The sequence below is a fragment of the Somniosus microcephalus genome, chromosome 1 (assembly GCF_052327205.1).
Source record: "Somniosus microcephalus isolate GS21.2 chromosome 1, FLI_Smic_1.0, whole genome shotgun sequence".
NCBI classification, from domain to species: domain Eukaryota; kingdom Metazoa; phylum Chordata; class Chondrichthyes; order Squaliformes; family Somniosidae; genus Somniosus; species Somniosus microcephalus.
The window spans coordinates 379,835,266-379,849,022 of record NC_140987.1 but is presented as its reverse complement, the minus strand read 5'-3'; the positions used below and the strand labels follow the sequence as shown (position 1 = coordinate 379,849,022).

Sequence of the window (13,757 nt, the reverse complement as noted above, 5' to 3'; positions counted from 1 at the left end):
TTTTAATTATAATTTAGTCAAAGTGTTCCTTTAATTTTAGAGAGGAAAATATGTCTGACATTCAGCAGGATCAGAATGGAGGTGTCTGAAAGATTATTCTGCAACAGTTCTTACTGTAGGAAACACATTTACCTGTATTGTACATTTTTAGTATGTTTCTCAGGTAGATAGCTATCATCCACAATAAAGTGTTCACAGCTTATGCGATGGCCATTACTGCCAATTACAGCTTTACACCTACAAAATAATATGGGATGCAGGAAACAAGGTAAGTTGGTCGATACTACATAGACAAGAAATAAAACACAAAAGAATTTTCTGTGACAGTAAATAAATATTAAATATGATCAAATAATGAGAAACAAGATTTTCACTACATTAAATGCTTAACCTGAAATTTTTGTGAACCTCAATTTTAGTGAAAAATTGCATTAAAATTGATGGTCAGGCCAACTCCAAATATTGCACAGGCGCATACGGACATTGAGATGATTCAAACTGATGTTGATGAATTTGTGTTCTCAAATTCTGGACAACTGAAATTTACTTGAAGACACAACAAAATGGGGTCATTGAGATGAAATGTGCATGTTACAAGAATCAGACCACACCAGAACACCGAGTTAATTCCAGGGAGTTTAGAGAAGAACTACATATAATTAAATGGTGATCGTGCAGACAGGGTTTAAGATTGCACGTTCTTTTTTTTCTAAAAGAATTCAGAGCCATTTCTGAAGCTTTCAACAAAATCCATTTCCCAAAGTGCAAGTTAAAGAAAAGCAGCAACAGAAGCATCGATGACTAAGGTTTCCAACTTGGCGAGAAGTCTAAACCACCTAAGTGACTCAGAAGGAAAGTTCCTCATAGTTTTCTGTCGTAAGAAAATCCCATCAATATTAATGTTAGGATGTCCAATCAGGACATGACCTCTTGGTATTCTTTGAGTGACAATTTATGCTAAAATCTCTCATGGAGCAAGAAAATGCTGCTGTTTACAACAAAGATACCAGACCAAAAATTGAAAGAAATTGCCAGAAAATGAATTGGGAGCATTTTCACATATGAAACTGCAACAATGTTTTAAAACAATCACTATCCCAGGAATTGATGGGTTTTCATCTCAAGAATTAAACACATCCAAGCCATTAAGAATTTCAGGAATGCAATAATTTTTTTCTACAAAATAATAAATGCACCAATAGGTCAGATGCAAAATTAAGCTGCATGCACCCAATTTTGTGACAAGATAGCTTTTTAAATTTTTTTTTTTTTTTTTTTTAAAACAAACTTCACAAATTCTCTGTTTATTTGGAGTCAGTATTTACCAATTCTTGTCCGAAATTTGATAGCTTTGCCAATACGCATTTCATTAATTTTGCAAGCCTCACAGGATTTAGTTCTATGTACCTCTTTCAATTGCTATGGAAATGTGTCTTCCATGGTCTAGTTCACTTTCTCACATCTGCTCTCCAGTACACCAAAAATGTGTACAAAACTTAAATGTGGAAATTAAACTTAAAAAAAAGGTGCATATCCTGCAAGAGACACTGAATGAATCAAAAGGTTTAGCTGACATTTTGTGTGTTGAAATTAGTTCCCCTCCCCACCCCCTTCACATTTTCCACAGGTGTTTTAGTCTTATAAAAATAAAAGCTAAAGTATTCTTGGAAGTATTAAACAAACAAAATCTCAATTAAAACCTAATGCACAGGACAAAAATAGAGCTTGGTTATAACTGACCGGAGACAAATTGGTTTATACTGTACGAACAGTTTGTTGAAAATACTTGTAATTATGTATGTGTATAATTCTAGTTGAGAATAGTCAGCATTATTAGACATATATAGGAATTAAGCTCGACAGATATTTTCTTTAAGAATTTTCAATGCACATACTTTGAAAGCTAGACAGGAAAATCTGCCCAGAACGACCAGAGACCTGAAAGCCCCCAGCCTGTAACTTTGTTAATAAGATGAGCTAATGCTTTCAAGTCTGTGGTATGTTATTCACAGTGTATGAATTGGGTAAAGGATCCAACTTATGACCTTCTCACAATGTACTGTACATAGATGTATAGACCTGTTAGTGGAAGCTATCCTTCTCATATGCCAGAAGCAATAAATTTTCTTTGCATGGCTAATTACCAAACCAATGAATGCAAGTGGCCATCCCTACAGAGACATTATTCACCCACAAAAAAATCTTGTAAAATACTTGCATAAAATGTGTTACATGCACAAGCAAAAACAGGCTTACATAAATGTTACCAAGCAAATCATTTTTTTTTTTTAAGAAACAGATCAACAAAACTGTAGAACAGACCATCAGGCCAATCCCAAATCCATTTGCCATATGCTCATTTAACTGAACTTGGCAGCTTGCACCCCACTCGACATTAACCTATTCTCCTACAGAGAAAGAATAAACCTGCAGCAAACTTTTTTAAATACTAAGTTTGTCCCATATTTGTAAATGTATTGATAGTCTGATATACATTAGTCTGGCAGTACCTAAAGTAGATAAGTCATCCGGTTAGGATGGGATGCATTCTAAGTTGCTGAGGGAAGGGTAGAAATTGCAGAGGTGCTGGTCACAATCTTCCAATCCTTAGATACTTGGGTTGTACGACTGTAGGATTGCAAAAGTTACACCTTTGTTCAAAAAAGGGAGAAGGATAAACCTGGCAATTACAGGCCAGTCAGTTTAACATCGGTGGTGGGGAAGCTTTTAGAAACAATAATCTGGGAGAAAATTAACAGCCACTTGGACAAGCATGAACTAATAAAGGAGAGCCAGCGTGGATTTGTGAAGGGCAAATCATGTTTGACTAACTTGATTGAATTTTTTGAAGAGGTAACAGAGGGTGGGGATAAGGGCAGTGCAGTTGATGTGTATATGGACTTTCAAAAGGCATTTGATAAAGTACCACATATTAGGTTTGTTAGCAACACTGAAGCCCATAGGATAAAAGGGGCAGTAGCAGCATGAATACAACACTGGCTAAGGGATAGAAAACAGATTTGTGGTGAACGGTTGGAGGGAGGTATACAGTGGACTACCTCAGTACTAGGACCACTGCTGTTTTTGATATACAGGAAACTTTGTGATATCCGGCACCGACGGGACCGGCGTGTTGCCGATCTATCAAAACTGCCGGACATACAAAGTTAATGTTGAAGCATACGGAGGTTTTCATCTCCGTATCTGACAACAAACACTGTTGCTTAGCAACAGCTTCTAAAGAGTCGGCTGCAGCTGCAAGCGTCTCTAGCTGAAGCTGTTGCTATAGCTACAGACCTTGCAGTGGCTGACTGGGACAAAAAAAAAAGAACGAGATCTAAAAAAACTTACAGAAAACGGTTCCTGACTTTTGCTGTTAGATCGAGTATTCCGGACATACAACCTCCGGATAAACCAGTTTCCTGTACATTAATGACTTGGACTTGTGGGTACAGGGCACAATTTTGAAATTTGCAGATGACACAAAACTTGAAAGTGCAGTAAACACCAAGGACGATAGTAATAGATTTCAAGACAACAGACAGGCTGGTGGAATGGGAGGACACTTGGCAGATGAAATTCAACGCAGAAAAGCGCGGAATGATACACTGTGGTAGGAAGAATGAGGAGAGACAATACATGCTAAATGGTACAATTTTAAAGGGGGTACAAGGAGAGAGAGACCTGGGGGTGCTTCTGCATAAATCTTTGAAGGTGGCAGGACAGGTTAACAAAGCAGTTAATAAAACATATGGGATCCTGGGCTTTATAAATAGGGGCATAGAGTACAAAAGCCAGGAAGTTATGCTAAACCTTTATAAAGCACTAGCTCAGCCCCAGCTGGAATAGTGTCCAATTCTGGGCAGCACACTTTAGGAATGACATGAAGGCTTTGGATAGGGTACAGAAGAGCTTTGCTAGAATGGTTCCAGAGATGTGGGATTACAGTTACGTGGATAGACTGGAGAAGCTGGGGTTGTTCTCCTTAGAGCAGAGAAGGCCAAGAAGAGATTTGATAGTGTTGTTCAAAAATCATGAAAGGTTGCGAGAAAAGAGAAACTGTTTCTAATGGCTGAAGGTTGATAACCAGCAGGCACGGATTTAAGGTGATTGGTAAAAGAACTAGAGGCAACATGAGGAAAAACTTTTTTACGCAATGAGTGGTTAGGATTTGGAATGCTCTGTCTGATAGGGTGGTGGATACAGATTCAATAGTAACCTTCAAAAGGGAATTGGATAAATATTTGAAGGAGAAAAAATTGCAGGGATATGGGGAAAGAGCAGGGGAGTGGGACTAACTGGATTGCTCTTCGAAAGAGCTGGCACAGACTCGATGGGCCGAATGGCCTCCTTCTGTACTGTACTATTCTATGATTCTATATTGAATCCACACAAAATGAGCAGAGGCTAGGCATTGAATCAGAGACGTTCTAGATTGACAATTACATACCACACAGTGCATTTACTCAATGAAACTATGTTTCCTAAGCATGGTGACAATACTCCTCATGAGGTCTCAAGAATAATTAAGTAGAATTTCCTTGAACTTGTATTCTACCAATCTGCTTATCCACCCAATATTTTATTTTCCTTTGCCAATGTTACTCTACAATACAACTCTTGCAATGTTTGGTAAACTATTACATTCAGAATCTTTTCCCCCTCTCTTTACTCTCACTTACAATAAACACTTCAATTTGTAACATTTAGTATTTTTAGCATCAAATATGCATAACCTTACATGGTCAGTATTAGCTTTCACTTACAACTCACCTTTTATTCCTTTGCTATGAACAGCTACTCTCTGCAGAGTATAATGTGCACGTTTAGGATGTTTATAGTTTACAATTTGAGATATCCTGCTCATACCAACTGCTCAATTAGAATTACTTGCACTAACTTTTGGTATTTCCTATTATTTAGATAAATTATCCAATTTACTACTTCCTCCTTTATGGCAACAGCTTTCACTTCAGATAAAAGTATCTTGTGACTGACTGCATCAAACACCTTCTCAATAGCTTCATGGAAAATGTTCACATTTAGGAGAAAAATTTACAAGTCCTTTAACAACTCAACATTTATGCATTGATAAAAATATATATTTTTCTCTATATTCTAATTTAATATTTGACCACAGGTAAAAAGTGCACAGGCAGACAGGAAATGGGTGACCGCCAGACAGAGTAAAAGAACTAGGAAGGTAGTGCAGGAGTCCCCTGGGTCCATCTCCCTCTCCGACAGATTTTCCGTTTTGGATACTGCTGGGGGAGATGGTTTCTCGGGAATGCAGCAAGAGCCAAGTCCGTGGCACTACGAGTGGCTCAGCTGCACAGGAGGGGAGGAAAAAGAGTGGGGGAGCAATAGTGATAGGGGATTCTATCGTAAGGGGAACAGATAGACGTTTCTGTGGCTGCAGATGGTATGTTGCCTCCCTGGTGCCAGAGTCAAGGATGTCACTGAACGGATGCAGGACATTCTGAAGGGGGAGGGTGAACAGTCAGAGGTCGTGGTCCATATCGGTACCAATGACATGGGTAGGAAGAAGGATGAGGTCCTGCAACAAGAATTTAGGGAGCTAGGTAGCAGATTAAAAAGCAGGACCTCAAAGGTTGTAATCTCTGGATTACTCCCGGTGCCACGTGCTAATGAGTATAGGAATAGGAGGATAGAGCAGATGAATGCGTGGCTAAAGAGTTGGTGCAGGAGGGAGGGCTTTAGTTTCCTGGATCACTGGGTCTGCTTCTGGGGAAGGTGGGACCTGTACAAGTCAGATGGGTTGCACCTGAACCGGAACGGGACCAACATCCTTGCGGGGAGGTTTGCTAGTACTGTTTTGGGGGGGGGGGGGTTAAACTAATTGGTAGGGGGGATGGGATGCGGAGTGGAGCTACAGTAGGGGGTGATGAAATACAGAGGAAAAAAGTAAGTCAGCCTGGAAGGCAGAGCAAATATGTAATGGCACAAGGGAGTATGGCAAGGCTGGGCGGCATTTATTTTAATGCAAGGAGTCTTGCAAGTAAGGCAGATGAATTGAAGGTGTTGATGAACACATGGGAGTATGACGAGAGCAAAATACTGTGGATGCTGGAAATCCGAAATAACAACAGAAAACGCTGGGAAAAACTCAGCAGGCCAGGCAACATTCGTGGAGAGAGAAACAGAGTTAACATTTCAGGTCGAAGACCTTTCGTCAGAACTGGAAAAAAACAGGAAAGGGGATAGATTTTAAAGCAAGTAGGGGCTGGGAAAAGGTGGAGGGGATGAAAGAACAAAAGGGAAGGTCAGCAACAGGATAGAAAGCAGGAGACATTAAGAGACATGGGAGTATGATATTGTTGCTATCAGAGACATGGCTGAGGGAGGGGCAGGACTGGCAGCTCAATACTCCGGGGTATAGAATCTTCAGCCGAGACAGAGGGGAGTGTAAAAGGAGGGGGTGTCGCAATATTAATCAAGGAGTCAATTACTGCTGTAAGGAGGGATATCATCTTAGCAGGTTCCTCTAATGAAACCATATGGGCAGAACTTAAAAACAAAAAGGGGGTAAGCACTTTGTTGGGAGTGTACTATAGGCCCCCAAACAGTCAGGGGGAGATAGAGGAACAGATATGTAGGCAAATCTCAGAGAAGTGTAGAAATAATAGGGTAATAATAGAAGGGGATTTCAACTTCCCCAATATTAACTGGGATAGTCAGAGTGCAGAATTCTTAAAGTGCATCCAGGAGAGCTTTTTGAGCCAGCATGTAGAAAGTCCTACAAGAGAGGGGGTGGTGTTGGACCTAATTCTAGGGAATGTAGCCAGGCAAATGGTAGATGTGTCAGTAAGAGAGCATTTTGGTGAGTGACCAAAATTCAGTGAGATTTAAGGTAGGTCATGGAAAAGGACAAAGGTGGACCAGAAGTAAAGGTTCTAAATTGGGGGAAGGCCGATTTTAATATGATACGGCAGGATTGGCCAAAATGGACTGGGATCAGCTACTTGTAGGAAAATCGACATCAGAGCAGTTGGGAGTCTTTCAGAAAGGAAATAGAGAGTGTACAACGCCAACATGTTCCCGTAAAGGTCAAGGGTGCACCAACAAGCCCAGGGAACCCTGGATGTCAAGGGATATACAAGAATGGATTAGGAAAAAAAGGGAGGCTTTGGCAGGTACAAAGGACTAAAAACAGTGGAAGCCCTAGAAGAGTATAGAAAGTGCAGGGGGGTACTTAAAAAAGAAATTAGGAGAGCGAAGAGAGGGCATGAAAAAACACTGGCGGGCAAAATAAAAGACAATCCCAAAGTGTTTTATAAGTATATTAAGGGCAAGAGGATAACCAGGGCCCATTAGGGACCAAAGTGGCAATCTGTGTGCAGAGCCAGGAGACGTTTAAAATCAATATTTTGCATCTGCGTTCACTATGGAGAAGGATAATGTAGGCATAGAAATCAGGCAGGGGAATTGTGATATACTTGAACAACTTAGTATTGAGAGGGAGGAGGTACTAGCAGTTTTAGTGGGCTTAAAGTGGATAAATCCGCAGGCCCAGATGAGATGTATCCCAGGCTGCTGTGTGAGGCAAGGGAGGAAATTGCAAGAGCTCTGACACGAATTTTCAGATCCTCTCTGGCCACAGGGGAGGTGCCAGAGGACTGGAGGACAGGTAACGTAGTACCATTATTCAAGCAGGGTAGTAGGGATAAACCAGGGAACTACAGGCCAGTGAGCCTAACATCAGTGGTAGGGGAATTATTGGAAAAAATTCTGAGGGACATAATTAATCTCCACTTGGAGGGGCAAGGATTAATCAAGGATAGTCAGCATGGCTTTGTCAGGGGGAGATCATGTCTAACCAATTTGATAGAATTTTGAGAGGGGGTGACTAGGTGTGTGGATGAGGGTAGTGCAGTTGATGTAGTCTACATGGACTTCAGTAAGGCTTTTGACAAAGTCCCGCATGGGAGACTGGTCAAGAAGGTAAGAGCCCATGGGATCCAGGGCAATTTGGCACATTGGATCCAAAACTGGTTTAGTGGCAGAAGGCAGAGAGTGATGGTCGAAGATTGTTTTTGTGACTGGAAGCCTGTGTCCAGTGGTGTACCGCAGGGATCGGTGCTGGGTCCTTTGCTGTTTGTAGTGTACATTAATGATTTAGATATGAATGTAGGAGGTATGATCAGTAAGTTCGCAGATGACACGAAAATTGGTGGAGTGGTAAATAGCAAGGAGGGAAGCCTCAGGCTACAGGACGATATAGATGGGTTGGTTAGATGGGCAGAACAGTGGCAAATGGAAGTTAGCCCTGAAAAGTGTGAGGTGGTGTATTTTGGGAGGACTAACAAGGCAAGGAAATACACAACGAATGGTAGGACCCTAGGAAGGACAGAGGATCAGAGGGACCTTAGTGTGTCTGCACATAAATCCCTGAAGGCAGCAGGACAGGTAGATAAGGTGATTAAAAAGGCACATAGGATACTTATATTCTATGCCTCGGCTACTGAAGGCAAGAGCAGGGAGGTTATGATGGAGCTGTACAAAACGCTAGTTAGGCCACAGCTGGAATACTGTGTGCAGTTCTGGTCGCCACACTATAGGAAGGATGTGATTGCATTGGAGAAAGTGCAGAGGAGATTCACCAGGATGTTACCTGGGCTGGAGCGCTTCAGCTGTGAAGAGAGACTGGACAGGCTGGGGTTGTTTTCCTTTGAGCAGAGAAGGCTGAGGGGGGACCTGATTGAGGTGTACAAAATTATGAGGGGCAGAGATAGGGTAGATAGAAAGGAACTTTTCCCCTTGGTAGAGGGGTCAATAACCAGGGGGCATAGTTTCAAAATAAAGGGCAGGAGGTTTAGAGGGGATTTGAGGAAAAACTTTTTCACCCAGAGGGTGGTTGGAATCTGGAACTCACTGCCTGAAAGGGTGGTAGAGGCAGGAACCCTCACAACATTCAAGAAGCATTTGGATGAGCACTAGAAATGCCATAGCATACAAGGCTACGGACCAAATGCTGGAAAGTGGGATTAGATTAGACAGGGCTTGATGGCCGGCGCGGACGCGATGGGCCTCTTTGTTCTGTATAACTCTATGTATGAGGACAGAGTTGGCTAAAGTGAACTGGGAAAATAGATTAAAGGGTAAGATGGTCAATCAGCAGTGGCAGACATTTAAGGAGATATTTCATAAATCTCAGCAACGGTATATTCCAGTGAGAAAGAAAGGCTCTACGAGAAGGATGCACCATCCGTGGCTAACTAAGGAAGTTAAGGATGGTATCAAATTGAAAGAAAAGGCATACAATGTTGCGAAGATTAGTGGTAGGCCAGAGGATTGGGAAATTTTTAGAAACCAGCAAATGATGACCAAAAAAATTATGAGGGAGAAGATAGAGTATGAGAGTAAACTAGCAAATAATATAAAAACCAGACAGTAAGAGCTTCTATAGGTATATAAAAAGGGAGAGAGTGTAGCTAAAGTAAACATTGGTCCCTTAGAGGATGAGACTGGGGAATTAATAATGGGAAATAGAAAAATGGCAGAGACTCTAAACTATTATTTTGGATTGGTCTTCACGGTAGAAGACACTAAAAACATCCCAATACAGGTAGACTGTCCTTTATTCGCACTTCTGAAAACCGAAAACCTCTGAAAACCGAAAGTTTTTTTGTGGAGCGTAAGTCGTGCGCACGACATAACCCGAGTGGCGCCAAACATGACCCGACGCGGCCGATGCTTTTCTGACCTGATTTGCGGGCCAGCTTAGCGTAGGAGTCAGCCGATATCCGGCTTTCCCACAACTGGTGGCGGCAGTCGAGCCCCAGACCCCCGCTAAGTCAAGGAATTCAGATACGGAGCAGGGGGAGCTGTAAACAGACCGTGAGCGGCAGCACAGAGAAGCAGGAAGGGGAATGAGACACGGAACAGTCGCAAGAGGTAGCCTGAACTTTTAAAATTTATATTAAATACAAATACTAATTACCAAATTAATTTAATGTTCAGTTTCCCAGTCTGAAATAATACCTTCTGAAATCCGAAAACCGAAACACAGCTGGTCACAAGGTTTGCGGATAAGGGATAGTCAACCTGTGATAGATAATCAAGGGACTATAGGGAGGGAGGAACTTAAAACAATCTCTATCACTAGAGAAAAAGTACAGGAAACTCCTTTTTATCCGGCACCGACAGGACCGGCATGGTGCCGGTTGATCAAAAAGTCCGGATTACAGAGAGGTATACTTACTAAGGTACAAGAGCCCCGTACACGACCACAGATCCAGGCATCCTGGCATCCTGGCAACAGGTGCAGGAACCCCGGTTACATGGCCACAGATCCAGGAACCCTGGTTACACGGCCACTAATATGAAGTAAAACTTACCTGAACCTACTCCTGAATTTTGTCGGTTAAGAGAGATTTTCGATTATTTAGGTGCCGGTAAAAAGAGAGTTTCGTGTACTAGGCAAGCTAATGGGGCTAAAGGCCGACAAGTCCCCTGGACCTGATGGCCTGCATCCTAGGGTCTTAAAAGAAGTGGCTGCAGAGATAGTGGATGCGTTGGTTGTAATCGACCAAAATTCCCTGGATTCTGGAGAGGTCCCAGCAGATTGGAAAACCTCAAATAAAACGCCACTATTCAAGAAAGGAGGGAGACAGAAAGCATGAAACTATAGGCCAGTTAGCCTAACATCTGTCATTGGGAAAATGCTGGAATCCATTATTAAGGAGGTAATAGCAGGACATTTAGAAAAACTGCATACAGTTTTGGTCTCCATATTTGAGGAAGGATATACTTGCATTGGAGGCAGTGCAGAGAAGGTTCACTAGGTTAATTCCTGGGATGAAGGGGTTGACGTATAACGAAAGGATGAGCAGGTTGGGCCTATACTCACTGGAGTTTAGAAGAATGAGAGGTGATCTTACTGAAACATAAGATTCTGAGGGGGATTGACAGGGTGGATGCTGAGAGGATGTTTTCCCGAGTGGGGACATAGTTTCAGAATAAGGGGTCACCCATTTAAGACGGAGATGAGGAGGATTTCTTCTCTCGGAGGGTCGTGAATCTTTGGAATTCTCTGCCCCAGAGAGCTGTGGAGGCGGAGTCATTGAATATATTCAAGGCGGAGATTGACAGACATTTGAACTACAAGGGAGTCAATGGGTATGGGGAGAGAGCGGGAAAGTGGTGTTGAGGCCAAGATTGGATCAGCCATGATCTTACTGAATGGCAGAGTAGGCGTGAGGAGCCGATTGGCCTACTCCTGCTCCTGTTTCTTATGACATGAAGAAAAACCTTTATGCAGTGAATGGTTAGGATCTGGAATGCACTGCCTGAAAGGGTGGTGGAGGCAGATTCAATTGTGGCTTTCAAAAGGGAATTGGATAAGTACCTGAAGGAAAAAAATTGCAGGGCTATGGGGAAAGGGCGGGGGGTGGGACTCGCTGAAGTGCTCTTGCAACGAGCTGGCACAAGCTCGATGGGCCAAATGGCCTCCTTCTGTGCTGTAACCATTTTATGATAATATTTTAGATCTATTTTTTGAGACGGTTATTTCAAAATTTAACTCTGGGGGCTAATGATTTAAATTATTTAATTAGCCATGGCAAGTGGCACAATCTTCCTCCCAAAGTCTGTACTTGCTCTTCTCCACTTTTAGTTTTATTTTAGCTAAGCTTGTTTATTCACAATCTCCTCTTCTGCCCAATTTTTCCTCATTTTCTTTATTTTTTTGCATCTTTTTTCCCTATGCTTTGGTAATGAAGAATGCTGTTCTCAAGAAACTTTTGCACAATAGCGTAAGATGTCAATAGATCTACTGTTGATTTTGAAGAGTCCTATCCTTTACAAATTATAGATTTCAGATTCAGTGACTTGACAAAGATCTTGAAATCACTTTAAAAGCTAGACTACTTCGTTTTTCAAAAAATTGCTTTGACTGCCCAAACTCAGTAATTTGTGTCTTCTCTTCCATACACATTACTTGTTCAGATGATCCAAGGGAACTTGACCCAGTTTATTTTCTCGAGGGACTAACAGAGATTAGACTTAAGTGTGTCCTGATGAAAAGCAGGACAATTGCACAAATATGAACAATGAAAGTCACTTCCCCTTCTCGCAAGTGTTCCCATTTTTTCCTGTGCAGTTGGTGGGTCTCAATGCGGCAAGGACTAACTGTTTGCGGGAAGGGAAACTGGGATAATTTGTCATTGTATCTGTGGACACCTAGCCATAAATTTGGAATCGGTAGGGTTATAATTACTCCTAGATTAGCTGCAGCAGAGTTCAATTTCCTCTTCCTCTCTGCTGCATCAACAATGTACCTTAATATCAAAATCAGCAGCCATTACCAATGCAATGATTCAATTTTCAATATTATTCCTGTATCTGTGACCGTCAACTACAGTACAACCTTAACGATCACCGGCTATTATCAGCAAGAAAAAAGTAGACGATTGAGAGTCGAAGCTGTAGTAACCTTTTTCTTCACACATCTCAGATGCCTTGCTCCTGCTGATTAGCTGGTGCCAAAGCAGTTGTTCCATCAGCTCAATTGTTAGCCCAAAACTCTCCTACAAACCCACAACAAAGCCAGTCACAAATGCTCATTCAAATCCAATCATAGCTCCCCAGCTACAGAGATGAAGGCAACACGTGTCCACCTGAAGCAATACCACTTGCAGCCTCTGAAGCACTGATTTCAGTGGATCTCCCAATTGGCAACTCACCAACTGGGAGGTAAGAGATATCCAGTGGAGCTGCCGCTACTTATAGGGGAGGTGCACTTTTCAATGCTTGTTAGTGGCAATTGATTTCCTGAAAATGACCTGCCCAGATTTTTTTGCCGTTGAGGTCTCGTAAAGCAAGCAAGAAGGTCCTCTTCTCCTCTGATGGACACCAGGTGTCCAGGAAAATTTGCCAATGGCAATGGATAAAGGCAGTAGAGCACATCAATGCCAGATGCATTGTACCCAGGACCTGGCAGCAGTGCAGGAAGAAATTTGATGACCTCACCAGGACTGGCAAGACAAGGCTCACCTTCACACCTCTTATTCTCCACATATCTTTGTAGTACCCTACTTTAGCTCCCCCACTAGCAATCTTTCCTCCTCTTCTTCCTATGCTTCCCTTCCAATCACAATGGACTACTTGTCTGCACCTTTTTCTGCTTGCACACTCAAGACCTGCTATGGCCCTCAACTACGTACCCATCTTGGCCACACTTGCTGCTTCTTCCTGTCATCACGCGCACTATTCGAAGATGCCTCACACGTCTTCAAAACCTTTCAACGGGGAACAAACTAACCCATTTCCATTCCTCTCGCAGGCGAAGCTCACACAGCAGAAGTGAATGTGCATATACTCACACCAATGCAGGAAGCCACCACTGACATAATTGGCAGAGAGATGGCATGCAGGATTAGAGACGGCGAGGCTGGAGACCACAAAAAGCAGTGTGTTTGGGCCTCTTCCCTTCCTTCTCACTTTATGCTTAATAGTCTCACTCACATACCCAGCATGACAATGTGATGGTGCATTACACTGCCACTCATCTGCTACTGCTCACTCTTGCCAGTATGAGTAAACCCTCATCTCTCCTCTCTTTTTCTCACCCCGCCAAGTATCAGCACAGAAATCAGTACCCCATGTATCAGAGAAAATGAGTTAGAGGGGTGATTCACCAAGCTCAAGTGAGCAAGAAAAACAACTTGCATTTATAGCGCTCCTTTAACGTAGTAAAACATCTCAAGGCGCTTTACAGGAGTGTTATCAAACAAAAT

At 42.3% G+C, this 13,757-nt stretch overlaps 1 protein-coding gene across 1 annotated transcript in view; it reads right to left on the bottom strand.

Moving 5' to 3' along the window:
- chm (CHM Rab escort protein) overlaps positions 1–13,757 on the bottom strand; it is a 156,877-nt gene that overhangs the window by 25,867 nt on the left and 117,253 nt on the right. The window contains exon 10 of the mRNA XM_085996136.1: positions 133–237. Within this exon, the coding sequence (XP_085852262.1) occupies positions 133–237 (105 nt within the window). The remainder of the gene's footprint in view (positions 1–132; positions 238–13,757) is intronic.